The following is a 17,670-nucleotide window of genomic DNA, read 5'->3' as shown; positions in this document are numbered from 1 at the left end:
AATATTTTCAGTGTGTTAGTGAGGCAAGAACATCTTTTTTTTCCTTTCGCATGTGTTTTGGAATTGATTAGTTTCAACATGACATTCACTGACCTTGAAACATTACGCAGAACCCTTGCTTCTGGGTCATTACATCTTGTGGGTACTGTGACCAAGACTTTGATCTTTTGTTTCTCAGTGAATTGATTTTTTTTTTAAAGCAAGCCTGACGTGGCATTCATTAGTAATGCATGAAGACGAAAGTCAAATTGAAAAACCAGCATTGGTGATGTTGCTCCTAATTCTCTTACTGAGACAGGCAGAATTTTTCTCCTTCAGTAAATCTTGGTCACAGCTCCCTGCTTTGGGATTCAAGTAATTCGGATGGACTGAGAGCCAGAGAGAGGCATGAGGACTAGACAACCGAAGACTTAAGACTTTGAGTTTATGTCTGTTGGTAGGTTCCTGACAGCCACGTGCCTGTGTTTCGTAGGCCGAGGCTTTCAGGTGCCAGCTTGTTGTGAGTTTAGGATTACTGAGCTGCAAAGTTTGAAACTGGTTGAGGCTGGCCTAGTCACTTACAGTGGCAGCGTTCAGAATCTCTCCTCAAGGAGGATGCTTGACCTGAGTCTGAGAATTCACTGTTTTGCCTGAGTGAAGTATTTTAAGAAGTACTTCATCCTTTCTTCCCGCCACCACCATGGTTTCTCCAGGACCGCTGTGCCTCCCTCTGTTCCGTCCTTACCTACCTGACCCATGTCACTTTGTGATGCTGGGCCAGGGTGAAGAGTAGGCAAGACATATCTGGGCCCCTCGGTAATCTCTGCACTTAGATTATCCCCACTCTCCTCAAATATTTTTGGACATGTAAATAGTCTAGAGGAGACGTCCATCTTTCTAAGGCTGCTTGTACCTTACAGACCGTGGATGGGGAGGGTCGGACAGTAGAGCAAGTGGTTTCAGGTCTGCCTCTGAGTCAGAACCACCTGACCTGGCACACAGACTCCCACGCCCACGGTGGCATCCTGGGAGTCTGTGTTTTTTTCCTTTTGCATGTGTTTTGGAATTTACATGCGATGGCAATGGTGGTGATGGTAAAGAGCCCGGCAATTTTGTGTTAGTCGTCCAACGGGCAGCCACTGTCTTCAAGTACACAGCAGTTCTCTGTCTGTTAATCACAGTCTTCCCCCAAACCACAGAATTTACTTTTGACTTTAAAAAAAAAATACTTTGTGCCATCTTGGACCCTCTTGAGAACGATGGGGAGTCTGCAGAGTGAGCCTGAACTGTCTTGATCTGATTTCCGTTCGGTCTGATTATCTTTGAATAGAAAAACTTACACGGCTGTGTTAGTTTGCTGGGGCCGCCGTAACAAATTACCACAAACTGGGTGGCTGAAAACAACAGAAATGTGTTCTCTCACAGATCTGGAGGCCAGAAGTCCAACATCTTGGTGTCAGCAGGGCTGGCTACTTCTAGAGCTCTGTGGGAGAGTCCGTCTCGTGCTTCTCCCTTAGCTTCTGGTGGCTGCTGGCCGTCCTGGGCTTGTAGCCACACCACAGCCCTCTCTGCCTCCATCTTCACAGGCCTTCTCCTCTTCTAATGAGGACACTTGTCCTCAGATTTAGGGCCCACACAAGTAATCCAGGATGAGCTCATCTCAAGATCCTTAATTGAATTACATCTGTAAAGACGCGTTCCAAATAAGGTCACATTCACAGGTTCCAGATGGACATTTCTTTTGGGGCAGCCACTGTTCAGCCCGCTGCAGGGACCACAGCAAGCTCCTCTGTCAACCCTGGCCGAATTGTTTACTGATGCTTGGCATTGCTCATAAGAGAGGCAGTGAGAGAGTGAGGTCTGCGCTTTCTCATACAAGCTTGACTACCAGGAAAAAAAAGCGAAATGCAATCATATGAGAGTCAATAAATAGCATCATTTTTCTCTTTGAATATTTTTTTTGAGTATTATGCCTGGAAATATTTTCCCAGATTCCAAAGTCCCTCCTCTCTTACAGAGCATATGACAAGATGCTATTCCGCCTGAGCCCAAAAGTTGTAGATTCATACTTGGTCTTGAGTAAGTCAGAAATGTGTTATGTTTTTGTAGACAGAACAAAGATAATTTTCCTTTAGTGCTTTGCAGATCTGGCTTTTTCTCACAGAGTTCAGTTTGAACCTTTCTCTAGGATTTATGTGGTTTTGTATTGATGTTGTATAATTCTGTGGATTAAAAAGTATATACAGTTAGTATAGACTTATGGTCATGAAACTTAAGCGACATAGAAATGAATGAAGTGAAAACAGAAAGCTCCCTTCTTCTCCCCCCATTAAGTTTGGTGCACATTTTCCTCAGTCCTCTTCTGTGGAGGGTGTGGTTTTTAGGCAGTGTACCGAGCTGGTATTATTAGATACTACAAAGAAAAGTGAATATATCGCTAGCCCCAGCTACTTGTCTTTAGGATAGTAAATTGCTTTTAAATTCATTTCAGTTGCGTCCTCATGCTTTGAATATCTGGAGTTTTCTAGGTTCGTTGTGGAGATGGTTTTATTATCACACATCAGGAGAGGTTTAGGCTGTGAAAGCCACTTTCATAATAACTGTTTCTACTTTCTTTCTCCTATAGATTCTAAACTCTTTTTATGTTCTTCTCTTCAGATTCTACCCAGAGACTGACTTCGCTGTAGAAGCACCTACAGTGGTATCAATGCTTGGGGAAAGCTAGTGGCAACAGGCAGAGGAGAAAGCTCTCAGGAGACACAGTCAGGACCATGAGTATGCTGAAGCCAAGCGGGCTTAAGGCCCCTACCAAGATCCTTAAGCCTGGGAGCACAGCCTTGAAGACACCTGCTGCTGGTAACACTTTTACGTTTTTCCTTAATAGCAAGTAAATTATAATCCTATGTGAGGACTTCTATTTGAAAATACTAAAAAGACAGTCTTCTAAAACTTCATGTTCTTTTTTTTAACATTTTTTATCGATTTATAATCATTTTACAATGTTGTGTCAAATTCCAGTGTAGAGCACAATTTTTCAGTTATACATGAACATATATATATATACCCATTGTCACATTTTTTTCTCCGTGAGCTACCATAAGATCTTGTGTATATTCCCCTGTGCTATACAGTATAATCTTGTTTATCTATTCTACAATTTTGAAATCCCAGTCTATCTCTTTCTACCCTCTGCCCTAAAACTTCATATTCTTGAAAATAGTTGAAAAAGTGTCAATTTAAAAGACAGAATTTTATTTCTAGAAGTCTTCATCAATGAAGAGTTCACTTTTTTTGTAGTTTCTCTTAATTTAAGTTCACTGATACAGTGTAAGGTGCTGAACTAGTTGTCAAGTAAAGTTAACTTCAGTAGTTGTTCCTTAAACAGTGTTAAAGTGTTTCTTCAGTTTTTCTCCCTATGTGTCTTCCTGAACTCACTGGGACCTTTCTCCTTGGGGTTTAGGGATATGTAGAGGAAACAAAGATGAGTCTGGCTTAAAAGATACAATGACAGTCAATGACCTGAAATTGGCCGTTGTCATCAAGGGAGCAGGCAGTGCAGAAGCTCAGGTCCAGCTCACGAGGGCACCTTCCCCGTTTTACAGATGAACCCATGCTTTGCATTATCTCTCACAACCTGTTCCTCACCTGTTCTCCATCTCCTCCTCGACCATTTCAGTTTACATCCCATAATGATCACCTAAAGTCTTTAATAACAGAGGCAGCAGAGAGGGCATCAGATGCTTGCTTTTATCATCTTTTTAAAGTGAATTATATACTATTAGATTGTCTTCTGTTATCAGCCATTGCAGACAGGTGCCCCCCATAATCTGTTAAGTCCGACATTGTTTCTTCAAGTTCCAGTGAAGGAGGACATTCATCGGCCTTCCTTGGGGGAAAGGATCCTTCTGTTTGGTTTTCTTCCACTGCTGGATTCCATCCACACACCTGGAAAGTTGCCTGGCGTGTAACGGGAGCTCAGTAAATATTTGTTGACTGATTGGAGAGGCCAAGTTATGTACATTTTGTGTATCAGTATAAAACCTGGTTTTTATCACAGAGGCCATAAAACATCTTAAATGAGAGGAAAGCTTTACTGATAAAGCAGAAGATTGTGAGAAAATTCATTTGTTTTGGGGCTATTTAGCTTTGGGGAGATCAGTCAAAATTGGCATCCCCTCTTCTGCTTCTCCTCAAAATCCTTCCTCATTTTAAAACTCCTTCAAATGCCAACCCTTCTTTGAAGCCTTCTGCTGTTGTACCCCTATTTTAGAATTGTCTTTTTCTCTTTTAGCATTTTTCATGCACACTTTTGGGCACAAAAAGTCCTTGAGTACAAAGATCATGAGGAATTCAACTTGGTCTCCCCAATGTTACTTGACACATGTTAGGTTTTTTTTTAATTAAGATTAAGCCATTTTATTAATACTTAAATTTGTATGCTGAAAGGGAAGTAATTGGCAAGGAATTCAAGACACTTTTATGAAGATTGTTTTTCAGAAATTCACACTTGGAGCACTCCTTAGAGCAATTGTTGATGTACAAAGCTAGAACTGACTAACACACTGGCCCCTGTCTTTGGCAGATTATTATTTGTTCTATCTGACGGCATCTATTCTCCTCTTAAAAAAAAAAAAAAAAAGGAAAGAGAAAGAAACCGTTCACCAATGGAAACTCCACAGCCTCCCTTTTTGTGTAGGGTAAAGAGATGATTAGCACCCACTGTAGGCCAGCCAGGCCACTCTGCTCCCCAGTGTTTGCAGGGTTCACTCCTGTTGATCAGGCCTCAGATCAGATGTCACCTCCTCCAGGAGGCCTTCCCTGACTGCACTGCTCAAAGGCACTGTCTCCTCCACAGCACTTAGACCACCTGAAGTTACCGGGTGTCTCTTGACTGTCTGCCTCTCCACTTCTAGACTCTGAGCTCTGTGAAGGCACAGAGCATTGTCTTGCTCTGTTGCCAGTGAATAACAATGCTTGGGACTAGTCCTGGAGTGCTAGGAACTCAAAAAAAGATGTGTAGCATGAATAAGAACATTATTTCACTTAATCCTCATTAAAAAAAAAACCCTCAAGACAGATATTACCACTTCCCCTTTTACAGATGAAAAAACTGAACTCAGGTCATGTAACATCCTGAGATCATGACATGCCCGGTAAATGGCAGACTGACTAAGAATGTGGCCTCTCTTTGCCAGTTCACACTATTTAATAAACGCTTGCCATGTGACTGCGTGAGTGCATTTCCAGCATAAATATAACATTTTTGGCAAAATTTAACTCTGTCTTTACTGTAGGGTAGAGATCGTCTTGCCTTGATGTACAGGGAGTCAGGCCAGGTGCATTCTTTCCTTCCTTTGCTGTGATTTCCATCTCTGCTAGCAAAGGAATAGGCTTGGAATAATGATGGTAGGGGCTGTGGCACTGACTCCCCTTCTGCATCGAGAGATCCCCTCCTATGAAGGTCTGTGGCCAGGTGGGCCTGGTCTTGTCAGGTGTAACTGACCACTCACTCAAATGGGGGAATCGAGCCTGTCTCATGGGGTCTGAATGGGTGTGCAGGGTCAGGGTTAAGAATGAAATCAGACCTATGTTATGAATTCTGGGAAGAGGACTACTTTTTTTTTTCTTGTTTTGACTTTCTAGTCTTAACTACAAATAGGGATTAAGTCTTATCAACTCACTGAATTTTGGCAGCACTGAAAATGGTAGTGATGGATCAGTACTTGCCTCCTTGCTAACAAAAAAAAAAAGAGAAAAGAAAGAGATAAACAGCACCTCTTGAAGTGTTGTGGCCACTTCTGTTGCTTTCGGCCTTTTTCTCTAGTTTATTTGACTTTAACTTAGGGGTTGTCTGCTTAAATATGAAACTGAATCTTTCCTGATCCTTTCTTCTGTTTTCAGTTGCAGCTCCAGTAGAAAAGACAATATCTGGTGAAAAAGCATCAAGCACTCCATCCTCTGAGACACAGGAGGAGTTTGTGGATGACTTCCGAGTCGGGGAGCGAGTTTGGGTGAATGGGAATAAGCCTGGATTTATCCAGTTTCTAGGAGAAACCCAGTTTGCACCAGGCCAGTGGGCCGGGATTGTTCTCGATGAACCCATAGGCAAGAATGACGGTTCAGTGGCAGGAGTTCGGTATTTCCAGTGTGAGCCTTTAAAGGGCATCTTCACCCGACCGTCGAAGCTGACGAGGAAGGTGCAGGCAGAAGATGAAGCTAACGGCCTTCAGACGACCCACGCGTCCAGGGCGGCTTCGCCTCTGTCCACGTCCGCGGCCAGCATGGTGTCCTCCTCCCCAGTCCCCGCCTCAAACATTCCCCATAAATCATCCCAGCCCCCGGCCAAGGAACCTTCAGCTGCATCTCAGATCAGCAACCTTACAAAAACTGCCAGTGAATCCATCTCCAACCTCTCTGAGGCCGGCTCAATCAAGAAAGGGGAAAGAGAGCTGAAAATTGGAGACCGAGTGTTGGTGAGTTCACAGACCTTCCGAGGTCATTGTGTTGAGCTGAGAGATGACCACCGGAGTGGGTGGAAACGCACACACGCGGGCTGAGGATCTGTTCCGTGGGGATGACTGCTCACCTACAAAGTAATCAGCTTTTCTGTTTCTGTTTATGTATAAACACGCAACAGATTAGAAACTGGCTTTGTAGTTTGCGCGTAGTAAAAGTGTAGGTTTGCAATGATCAACTCTAGTTTTAGCTTCCAGTTTAGCCAAAAGAATATTGAGATTTTAGCTTGTAAAGATTAAGGTAGCTTTACTTGACGAAACAAGCTCAGAGGTGGACTTGGATTCTTTTTTTTTTTTTTAAGATTTTTTTTTTTTCTTTCTGGTTTTTAATTTTTGCTTTAAGGGTAGTGAGTGTGTAGATATGAGATCCTGTTTCCTTAAGTGTCTTGGAGAACTCAGACATCACGGAATGTTACTTCAGAATTTCTGTGCCTTTTAAATGATGGGTTTAGGTCTCGGGAAAGGAAGGAAAAGTACAGTAGGTTCTGTTTCACTAATAAGCAGGAAACGCAGTGTATAAGGTCACAGGCTGTGCATTCTAGAACCCCTGACTTTACGACCCAGCGATTGTTATTGTTTGTTTGTTTGTTTGTTTGTTTTAAATGAGAGGCAGTGTAGCAGCGCTAAAAACACAGGCTGAGTCCAGCCTTGCCTTTGTGACCTCAGCAAGTTATTTAACTTCTTTATTTTCTCATGTGAAAATGAGGCTGAATCATAGCGCTAACCTCACAGCACTGTCGCTCCCCAACTCGAAAGTCATCCTCACAGGATTAAACGAGGGGATACATATAAAAATCTTAGCAGTGCCTGGTACCCAGTCAACACGCAAGAAATGGTAGTGATGTTCCTCGCTGATGAAAATTTAAAGCTTCACTATTCCACTTTTTCAACACTTTAGTCACTCCAGTTCAAGGCATGTGGCTTGTCTGAGTTCTCTGACCCTGTGCCCTTTCAGTTACCTTTCTGAGTTTAGCAGCCGTAAAATTCCATCGGGCCTGGAGGCTCCCATTAATGCTGTAGGGAGAGAAGAATGGCCGCCACCCTCAAGAGTGCACTGTGCCCCTCCCTTCATGTTTCAGCGGTGTGATGGGGTCGCCTCCCCGGAACTGATGAGGAAACAGAGGCTCTAAGAAGTACAGTCACTTGCCCAGAGTCTTGCCCAGCCTGCAGGGTGGTAAACCTGCCGTTTAAATTTGGGGATTTTTACTCTAGAACCTGTTATGTAGAGCTGATGATTGATAGTATAATTTAAAAATTGGAAGTATTTGTGATTTTGTTAGTCTTACAGACAAGAAAACTTAAGCCCAGAGAAAGGAAGTGACGACCTTGAGTCACATGTGTGTTCAAGGTGGGTATTAGGTTTAGAATCCAGGACTTCCCGTCCTGTAGCATCGTGAATCCAGGAGGCCCCACACACCTGTGGGAGGCCTTAATACCTTCAGGGGGTTCCTTCTGGATCTCTTAGTTTCAAGGTCAGCAGGTTCTTTCTTCCTGAGTTTCAGAGGTTGATGCTTCCGAACGTAGAACGTTCTTAAAACAGCATTTCAGGGCTAAGCAGCTCAGCCTGTAACTCGACTCTCTAGAACTCACTTGCTGCACCAGTTCTGAATTTGGCACAGCTGCTCCTTCGTTGCAGTGAAGGTTTTTTGATGCTATTTTCCCCCTTTGTACTTTATAGATGGTGCTGCCATGAATGCCCTTTAACATTTGTGTGTGTGTATCATTTACTGCCCTAGGATAAGTTTATAGAGATGGAATTACTAGGTCAAAGGGCATAGGAACTTTTAGGCTCATGGTACATACTTATCTAGTAAGCTTTGGTTTAATCAGAAGCCCGTTACCTCGGCGCAGGACTGCTTTGTAGACTACACTGCAGGGTATGTGCAACGCCATTCTGAGTGCTTAGCTGTAAATGAAATGGGAAAGCGCATGGCGAGCTTTCAAAGCAAGTTTGCCTTCCCACCAGCCAAAGCTGATTAAAATACTGGTCATGTCAGTCAAGTCTTATGCTGCTTGGCTGATAAAACAGACAAGATCAGGATGGTTTAGCTCACAACAAAATGCTTCCATGAGGATGTAATAATTGAAGTGGACCTGAAGGAGACTAGGAATTGGCCAGGCAGAAGGGATGGCCGTGGCAGGAGGGAACATTCTAGCAGAGGGATGGGCAGGCTCCTCAGATGGGAGGGAGTTGGCACGTTTGTTGAAGAGGCCCATGTCCTTCCCCGGGACCCCCATGCAAGAGCTTCCCCATGCAGGGTGCATTTTGTCACTGATTCCCCCCTCTCTACTATGTCTCTTCTGTGGGGGTGGGAAATGAGACTCGTTGCCAGGTGGCATCCGCAGGGACTGGTGACAGGGCCTGTAAGGGTAGGGTATGTGAAGGATTTTGACCTAAAGAGCAGCAGGAGTGGTAAGTGGTGTGGTTAGATTTGTAGTTTGGACAAGATGACTCTGGCTGCTTTGTAAAGGATGGACTGAGGTGGTGGAGAGTGGATTTGGGCTGGTCACTCTTGGAAGAAGTTGGATGTCGAAGGAGAGTAGAGATGTCAGGCTGATGCCGGAGGAGTGCTGGATCCAGGGAAGGTGTATTTACAAAGACGGTGGAGTCCACAGTGTTTATATTCTGACTAATGTGATCCAGACCAGAGGAACAGGTGGCAGACACAGTAGAGAGGGGGGATCAGTGATGAAATGCACCCTGAGTACACACAGGGATGGCTTTGCCTTTGATTGAGACATAGGGCAAGACTTCTTCCCTTTTCATAGGAAGGATGCAGCAGATTCTGCAGATGCAGGTTGGGTTTTTGAGGTTTGAATGGCATATTTGTAGGAAAATTTTAATGACATGTTCAAAACTAGTGTACTTGGGAAAGAATTTGTAGCTGTAAGTCTTAAGTCATGAGTGTGTTATTGGAGGCGGTAAAATTATTTACTGCCTTTGGTTAGTATTTCTAGGAGAAATTCAAGGAGTACCTTAGAGTTATAGTATTTTAGAGCTGGAAAGGCTCTTCTGAGATCACCAAGTGCCTCTTTTTGCTTAGAGTGCTGAAGCCCAAAGAAGCGTGACTTGCTTCAGGTGGCATGTGATGTATGTGCACACATACCCCACGGCCTCTTACTCCCAGTTCCTGTGTTTCTTCTACTTTATCATGCTGCCTTGTTTAATAGAGATCTTTGATTTAGAAATGTAAAACATTTTGACTTCCAAATTAGTGTCTTAAGGAAATTAGATTTAGAAATTGAAACTGACCTCGAATTTTCCTAATTAAATGAAATTCTGCTAGCAACTTAAATGTACATGGATGGATGAATTTATCAAGAAGATGAAGTGTGTGTGTGTGTGTGTGTACATGTGTACACACATACATACATATATATATGTATACACAATGGAATATTACTCAGCCATAAAAAGAATGAAATCTTGCTGTGAGTGACAACATGGATGGACCTAGAGGGCATTATGCTAAGTGAAGTAAGTCTAACAGAGAAATACTGTATGATTTCACTTGTATTATGTGGAATCTAAAAAATAAAAACAAATGAACAAACATGATGAAACAGAAACAAGACTCATTCATAGATACAGAGAATAAACTGGTGGTTGCCAGGGGAGAGGGGAGGGTGGGCGGGCGAGGCATGAAGGAGGCACAAGCTTCCCTGCTCCTGGGCCCCAGTGTGGTAAGTGAGCTCTGTCCCTGAGGGCCAGGCAGAGTTGCTGATAACAGACCCACCTGCCTCCTTCCCGTCTCTCTCTGGCCTCTCTGTTCCCATTTGTCCTCATGAATATTCCATGGATCCTGATGGATGAAGATTGCTTTTGTCAGTCCTCTGGGACGGGCTGCTTTGGGTTGATGCCATGGTTCACCTGGCTCGCAGAGACTTACCTCTTTCCAGCCTGGACATCCCTGGGGGAACTAATTACACCGAGTGTTTCTGAGATGATCTTGCTGCATTTTTGGGAGTATTCGCTATTTCGAGGATGTGATGGCAGACTCTTGAGGAACTTGACCGACTTCCAGCTGTTCTGTTTCAGCATGGTTGTGTCCGCGTCTGGGACTCTGTGTTCGGTGCCTCTAATTCTTAGCTTATGACCACATGTGGGAAGGAGGCTACTTACTAGCCTTTTGTTTTTAAAGTAACAAGCTTTCTCTTTCTCTGAGCTGCTCCCAGGGCTCTTAAACTAAGGATCTTACGGCATAAATCTGTAGGTCTTTTGAATACTGTGAAAGGGAAAAATATCTTTCTGAGATTTAAAAAAAATAAGTTATTTTGCTTGTGTTTGAGTCTTAAATAACTACAGTTCATTCAGTATCTACTTTTTTATGTCTTTCTTCATTTGTTCAATATCGTTTGTGAGATTTATCTATAATGAGTAGACTTAAAACACACAGTGAGGTCATATTATACATCATTTTACAGTATATTTTGGTAGATTTGGGGCATTTCTATGCTAGTAAATATAAGTCTTCATTTAAAATAATAAGCATGCTGTTTACTATCACACTGTTTGGGGTACCTGGTTTAATCTTAGGTCCTTGGGTTGCTCCCCCTATTCCCCCTAGAAATGAAATTTGAGAGTCAAAGAATATATAAATATTTAAAATTGTAATATTGCCAAAGTATAGTCCAAAAAGCCTCTATTGTTTTATGTTCCCACAAAGAGTGTACAAGTATACCCTTTGTAATAATTTGCTTCCTTCTATTTTTCTGAGTCTTCTTACCAGTGACTTATAACCCCCAGATCTACGAGTCTGGCCGTGACCTCCATTGGGCGTTTGTTTGTCATCTACCTAGGGGGTTCTGGGGCTCCTTTGGGGTGAAGGTTTGTGCTCTGCTGAAGCTGTTCTTTGCACGGTGGCCTCTCTGTCCCTTGATTGCTGATAGAGTTGTTGTTCGTAGAAAGATCTGTTATTTTGTATGATCCAAAGTTGAGAAGGCTCCACATGTTCACATTATGTTAACAACTCTTTTCTGGACAGCTTGGCTGAAATGTTGAGATCTTTTTCAGCACCATAGTCTTTACTTAGCCTAATTCCTTTGCAATGAGGATTACTGCAGATTTGAATTCTTTTTTCTTTTTTTTTTTTAATTTAAAAAAATAAAAAAATCTTTTTTTTATTGAAGGACAGTTAATTACAGTGTGTCTATCTCTGGTGTACAGCACAATATCCCAGTCTTGAGGAATTATTTTTTTCTGATTTTAGTTTTGCTTTTTTTCATTTTCAATTTCCAGAAGCCTTAAATCTTGCCGAGGATAGCCCTGTGGGATTGTCTCAGAGGGAAATGCAGAGACACACTGCAGATGAGACGCTGGCTGCGGCAGCTTCCTCTTATCTGTGCCCAGCAGGGTTTAGTGGAGTCACATCTTAGCAGTTCCCAGTGCTCCTCCTCCTGCCCTTGCTTTCAGCTGTGAGCGGGTAGGATATGGGTGCTTCCCCACCTCACTTTTGAGGCTTGGGAGTGCATAAGCTCATCCGCCGTGGGAGTTCCTGTCTTTGGTTTTACTCCCCATCCTCCTCGCTCCAGCCCCCTTGTCCTGAGCGGCCTTGATGTAGGCAGGCCGTCATCCTCCACTCTTGGACCTCCAGACTGCCGGCCGTGTGCTAGCCTGGTCTCTCCTCAGTTCTGCTTTTCACACAGTTAGAGTGATGCACTGAAAGTTGTTCCCCTGCATGGTGGTGTCCTGTCTGCCTACACCAGTGCTCTTTTCACAGTCTTGAAAGTTTTCTACAGGGCTCAGTACCTGGGCTTGGCTGATCACTGTGCAATTAGGTTATTTTTGCAAACCTAAGCCAGTGTCTTAACACCAAAGACGTCAAAGCTGGTGTCTGTGCCTTGAGAACTTTGACTAGGCCCTGGGGCTTGGGGGTTTCTGGGTTGAGGAGGCAGTTTACCTTCTCAAGCTCTGGGACTTAGAGGAGAGTCTGACCACTGCCCAGGCCTGAGTCTAGTGTTGAAATGCCTGTTGCTAGACCACATCTTCCAACATCTAATACTGCTTTTGTGAATTCTTGAAGCATAATTACAAAAATATCTTGAGCCTGAGACTCTTTGTAACTTATGAAACATGTAGATTAGAAAAGTAGACTTTGCTAATATCATTTTGCTCAAGTGGGATACTTTTTAATCTTAGTGCTGTATCGTAAGTGATTGGCAGTTCAATAGTCTACACTTTCATCAACCTCAGGGCTAGTAGGGGTTCATTTTGGGGGAGGTGTCGGTTAAATGTTTAAACAGTTACAAGTAGTTTTTTTAAAGTGAAATATTTGGGGGTGGTATAGCTCAGTGGTAGAGCACATGCTTAGCATGCATGAGGCCCTGGGTTCAGTCCCCAGCACTTTCATAAAAAAAAATTTTTTTTGAAGAAAAAAAGTGAAATATTTGTAGAAGTACATTTGCCTAAACTGCCTATTTTGAAAATCATAACCGTGGAATACACTGAGTTTTGTTGCTTTTTTGTTTCATTGGTGTTTTCAGGAGTTTGTGCAAAGAGTGTTTTGAATAGGAGTGTACAGGGATAGAAAAATGTAGAAATCTTCTTTGCAGGTTCCCAGGGATGGAGAACGGATTTGTTTGACTTCTTCCTAGTTCCCAGATAACCTTTTGCAAGAGACATTTGTGCGTACACAGTATGCTTAGCTGTTACACGTTGGCTCATTTCTCGTGGTAGTCCTCTGGAAGTACTACGAGTAGTATGACGAAATTAATCTGGTGGTTGGGCATACTGGTGTCTCTGTGCATCTTGGTGTGTCTTTTAAAAAGTAGATAAAGAAATGCTGTGTGACACCCAGGTGGTGTTTTGGTTTTCTGTATTGCTAGCCCCTCAGGGGATCCCACACATTCTTGCTGCTCTAATGTACATCCATTACCCCTGTCTTTTATTTTAAGCTAAACATATCTTATATTTATCTCCTTTCAAAAATAGTTTTATGAAGGTATAATTTATGCATCTATTGTTAAGTGTACAATTCAGTGATTTTTAATGCATGCATGTATAGGGTTCTGCAGTCGCTGTAATCCAGTTTTAGAATATTTTCGTCACCCCAGAAGTTCCCTCATGCCAGTTTGCAAGTCATTTTCCGCCTCTCACCTCCAGCCCCAGGCGATCACTGATCTGCCTTCTGTCTCTGTAGATTTGCCTTTCAAGGGTATTTCCTATAAGTGCCCCTGTATCATATGTGGTTTTGTAATGTCTGCTTCTTTTGCTTAGCGTAGTGTTTTAAAGGTTCACTGCTCTTTATGACTGAATATATTCTGTTTTAGGGATATACCACATTTATCTACTCACCTATTTATTTAGTTTTAATTTAAAAACTTTTAAAGGAATTCATGCTTATAGTTTAACATGTCACATTTTTGGTGCTTATAATCTTATATTAAAAGGCAGTTCTATGCCTACTCTCTATGGTAACAAGTTAACCCCCCCCCATTTCTTGGTATTCTTGGGGTCCTGGATCCTGAAGGAGTTACTATGCTTTTCAGAGAGGAAGCGTTGTTTCAAGAGTGAGAAGCACAAGGCAAGCATAACTTCTAACTGGTGTCTTCCTCACTGTGTTATCTTTTGCTTCCCTGCTCCAGGGGAGTTGGAAATAGAATATCCATTGTACATCATCTGCTCTTTTAGTTTTTTAAAGGAATTTACTTACCATCATATTTTATAGATTGGGAGAATCGAAATGATGACATAAAGGGAATAGTGAAAGAAATGGACTGTTTATTTGGCCTAGAGAAAACTTGCCGGCTGTAACAGCTGTATTTAACTCTCAGTAAGTACACGAGTGTCTGCTGTGTGCCATGCACTTTTCAAGGTGCTGTAGATTTGGCAGTGACCCAGACCAGCGCAGTGTTATCTAATGGACGTCCCACTGCGTTTAAAATCTAAATCTAAATCCCTTCCAAAGACCTGCAGGGCCTGATGATCTGAGCCCGCCCACCCTTCCCACCTCAGCCCTCTGCTCAGCTCCCTTCTCACTCCACTCCAGCTACACTGGCCTCCTTGCTGTTTCTTCAGCACCCGGATTCGTTCCCACCTTAGGATTTGCTCTTTCTTCTGCTTGGAATGTTTGGCTCCCAGGTCTTGGCAGGATCGATGTCTTGTAGTCCTTGAGTCTTGGCTCACAGGTCATCTCCTCAAGGATCCTTTCCCTGTCCCCCCAACTAAAGGCCCTTCACAGCATCATCACATTCCCCTGTTGTGGTTTTCATAGCCATCTATGTGTTTAAAGTGACCTTCTCATTTAGTTACGTGTTCGTTGTCTGTCTTCCCCTGACCAGGATGTAGGCTCCATGAAAGATTGGAAACTTGACCTCATTCACTGCCTTATCCCCTGCACATAGAACCATGCCCGGCACATAGTAGGTACTCACAAAATAGTACTGAAGGAATCAGAGGGTTTTAAAAACTGTTGTCGCATTATACCCTTCAAGGGGAGGAGTAGCTCTGTGAAGTGTGACAAGAGGTGCTGTTCGGCCCAGGGGATGAAAACCGGGCTGTGTGGATCTTACCTTTCTTGTGGGAGAGGCGCCCAGTAGGGCTGCCCGAAGCTGGATGGCTCCCTAGTTGAGGTAACGTTCAGTACCTTCACTGGCACGGTCATCTCCCAGGGGATTTAGTTTTACGTCAGGGCTAAATTTATATTTGGTAAACTCCTATTGGCCTTATTTATCTTTTTAAATGAGCTGCTTAGTTTATAATATGGCAAATAAGATGCCATCTCGCAAAATTCTGTTGCTCACAGAGTCCCTGTGAAAAGTCCCTTGTGACCACTCATTGGATGTTTTATAGCTTCATGAGCTGAGGCACAGTGAGGTTAAACTGCTTGTTTGGGACTTGATAAGTAGATGGGAGAGTTCAGAGAGGGTTAAATGTTTCCTGTTTCCTGTTTGTGGACCCATTCATTAGCCCAGCAGAATTTATCAGGGTTTACAAGGAGGGTGTTAGTCTCTGTTCCCACAGCATTTCATAGAAACCTCTTAAAGTGCTTGTCACTTTTTACTGGAATTATTTGTTTGAATTTCTCTGTCAGTGGCCAGTGCTGTATTCTGTCTGTTTGTATCCTAAGGACCCAGGCATGCAAGAAATACATATTGAATAAATGAGTGAGAGCTTAAAAATCCGAGATTTGCTAAACCATGGACACAGCTAGGTTTTCCTTTAGCTGAGTTTCTAGTTTAAATTAATTTGGTCTCCAGTAGTGATTTCTAATGTTGACTTAACGTTGACCACAGTGTTAGGAGTTACATATTCTGAAAGTAAAGAGAATGAGCGGTAGTTATTTGTGTTGGCCATTTTGGTTTTGTTTTTGTTTCGATGTTGTAAAATTTTTTTCTTTAATAATCTTGATATCTGCCCCTAAAACATAGATTTGAAAACTGTGGCTTATACTTAATGTAAATGCACGTATTAGAATACTCTGGGTTCTCTGGACACATGGGAAGTGAAACTTAACTTGATAAAATCATGTTTAAATGTTTAGAAAAAAATTTGACTTAACAGTGATTAAACAGAAAAGAGTTTGAGTGATTTTGGACTTCATGGGACTTCCTCTGTTGAATAATTACTAAAGATCTATTATAGGGAAAAAGGAAAGCATATTATCTGTTGGATGAGTCAAGAATTCCAAGTTAGGTGGGAGGAAAAAGCATAAGAAAACTGCTCATTCTAGGAACTAGCAAGCATCCATTTGAAACAAACTGAATGGCATCTTTTTTTTTTTATTTTCAGGCATTTTTAATTTTTTAGGTGATATTCTATTACCTACATTTAGAGAAAAGTTGCTGATCTGTTATTTGTGGTAATTTGTTACAAAGCTTCTGACCTGGATGAAGCCTGTGGATTGTTTAGAGAATTTACTGCCCGCAGCCTGTTAGACGCCTCCCAGAAAAACAATTGTCAGGACAGTGACTTAGACTCATCCCCAAAGAATTCAACAGATCATCCGAGGAGATTGCATCATCTTTGACTAATGTGCTGGGTTCTGCTCATGTGACGCTGGCTAGCCTGCTGCTCTGAGAGGACGGGGCAAGCAGGGGCCAGCTGTGTGTGGGGGGCTGTTGGTACAGTCCGTGGTTACCGGAGGGGTGTTAAGGGTCCCGTCTGCCGGATCTGGAGCTGGTCCTGTCCTCAGCACGGGCACCCCGGCTGTCACGTGTATCTGACCCAGCTCTGAGCAGTTTAATGTGGATCTTTTTGTTTAATCCTCTCAGCTGTCCTATAATTGTCCCCAGTTTGCTTATGAGGAAACTAAGATTTAGAAATTGAGCGACTTGACTAATTAACAGACAGAGCTGGCATTTGCTTAGTCTAGAGCCCAGGCTTAGTCTATGTTTAGCGTATTTCATCCTTTGCTTACTTCTGAGCCATCTTTTTCAGCCGTGGGGTATCTTTTTTCCTTTTTGTGGGTTTACATGGAAAAGTGGCCTCTTCTGGGTAGTGCCCCGCGGAGAAGGTTGCCTTTCATTTCTTCAGCAGTGGTGTGTTGAGTGCTTCCTGGGCTCGGCACAGTGGGGTTCCTGCGTGGCGTTTCTCCAGCCTCCGGCTCCCTCCTTCCTCAGTGACACCGACCACGCCCCCAGGACGTTTCTGGAGTGTCCAGGCGCTCCTGCCCTCTGTCCGTCCTGTCTGGGGTACTTTAAACCATAACTGCTTTGGTTCCTCTGATCAGTTTCACAAAGAGTTTCTCTTGCAGAGAAAAAGTATATGGCTTTGAGGCTTTAACACTGTCCATCTTCAACAAAGGCTAAATACAGTTGGGAAAAAATATTTATCATCTCAAACTCACAGAAACCTATATTCAGAGAAAAATTAGAAACAAATGCCCTTGGTATTAAAAAGCAAATTAGTATTGATCTTAAGACATTAGGGAGAAAAGAGTAATAAACCACAGGGAAGTAGGAAAAAGGAAATAGATAAAAAGTGAATTAAACAGAGAACATCAAAAAGAAAAATGAAAACCCTAAAAGCTGGTTTCTTGTAAAGATCAGTAAGTTACCTTCCCAAGGTAAGCTTCATTTAACACAGTCCCATTGGACTTTTACAAAAATTAACCAAAATGATTTTTAAATATTAAACATGCGTAACCTCAGTGTCTCCCAGTAGGGGCTGATTTAATAAATTTCAGTGAAGCCATAGGGTGGAAGGATGTGTGCTTTTAACATAAGGGCGGACGTC

The 17,670-nt window shown here is 42.7% G+C and overlaps 1 protein-coding gene across 7 annotated transcripts in view; it reads left to right on the top strand.

Annotated features, from left to right (window-relative positions):
* CLIP1 (CAP-Gly domain containing linker protein 1) overlaps nucleotides 1-17,670 on the top strand; it is a 112,914-nt gene that overhangs the window by 28,079 nt on the left and 67,165 nt on the right. For all 7 annotated transcript variants that reach the window (XM_072953422.1, XM_072953419.1, XM_072953421.1 and 4 more), the window contains 2 exons: nucleotides 2,638-2,835; nucleotides 5,881-6,452. In XM_072953422.1, coding sequence (XP_072809523.1) covers nucleotides 2,751-2,835; nucleotides 5,881-6,452 — 657 coding nt within the window. In that variant the 5' untranslated portion in view covers nucleotides 2,638-2,750. The remainder of the gene's footprint in view (nucleotides 1-2,637; nucleotides 2,836-5,880; nucleotides 6,453-17,670) is intronic.

Source organism: Vicugna pacos, chromosome 32 (genome assembly GCF_048564905.1).
Source record: "Vicugna pacos chromosome 32, VicPac4, whole genome shotgun sequence".
Lineage (NCBI taxonomy): Eukaryota > Metazoa > Chordata > Mammalia > Artiodactyla > Camelidae > Vicugna > Vicugna pacos.
This window is presented reverse-complemented; position numbering and strand designations above follow the sequence as displayed.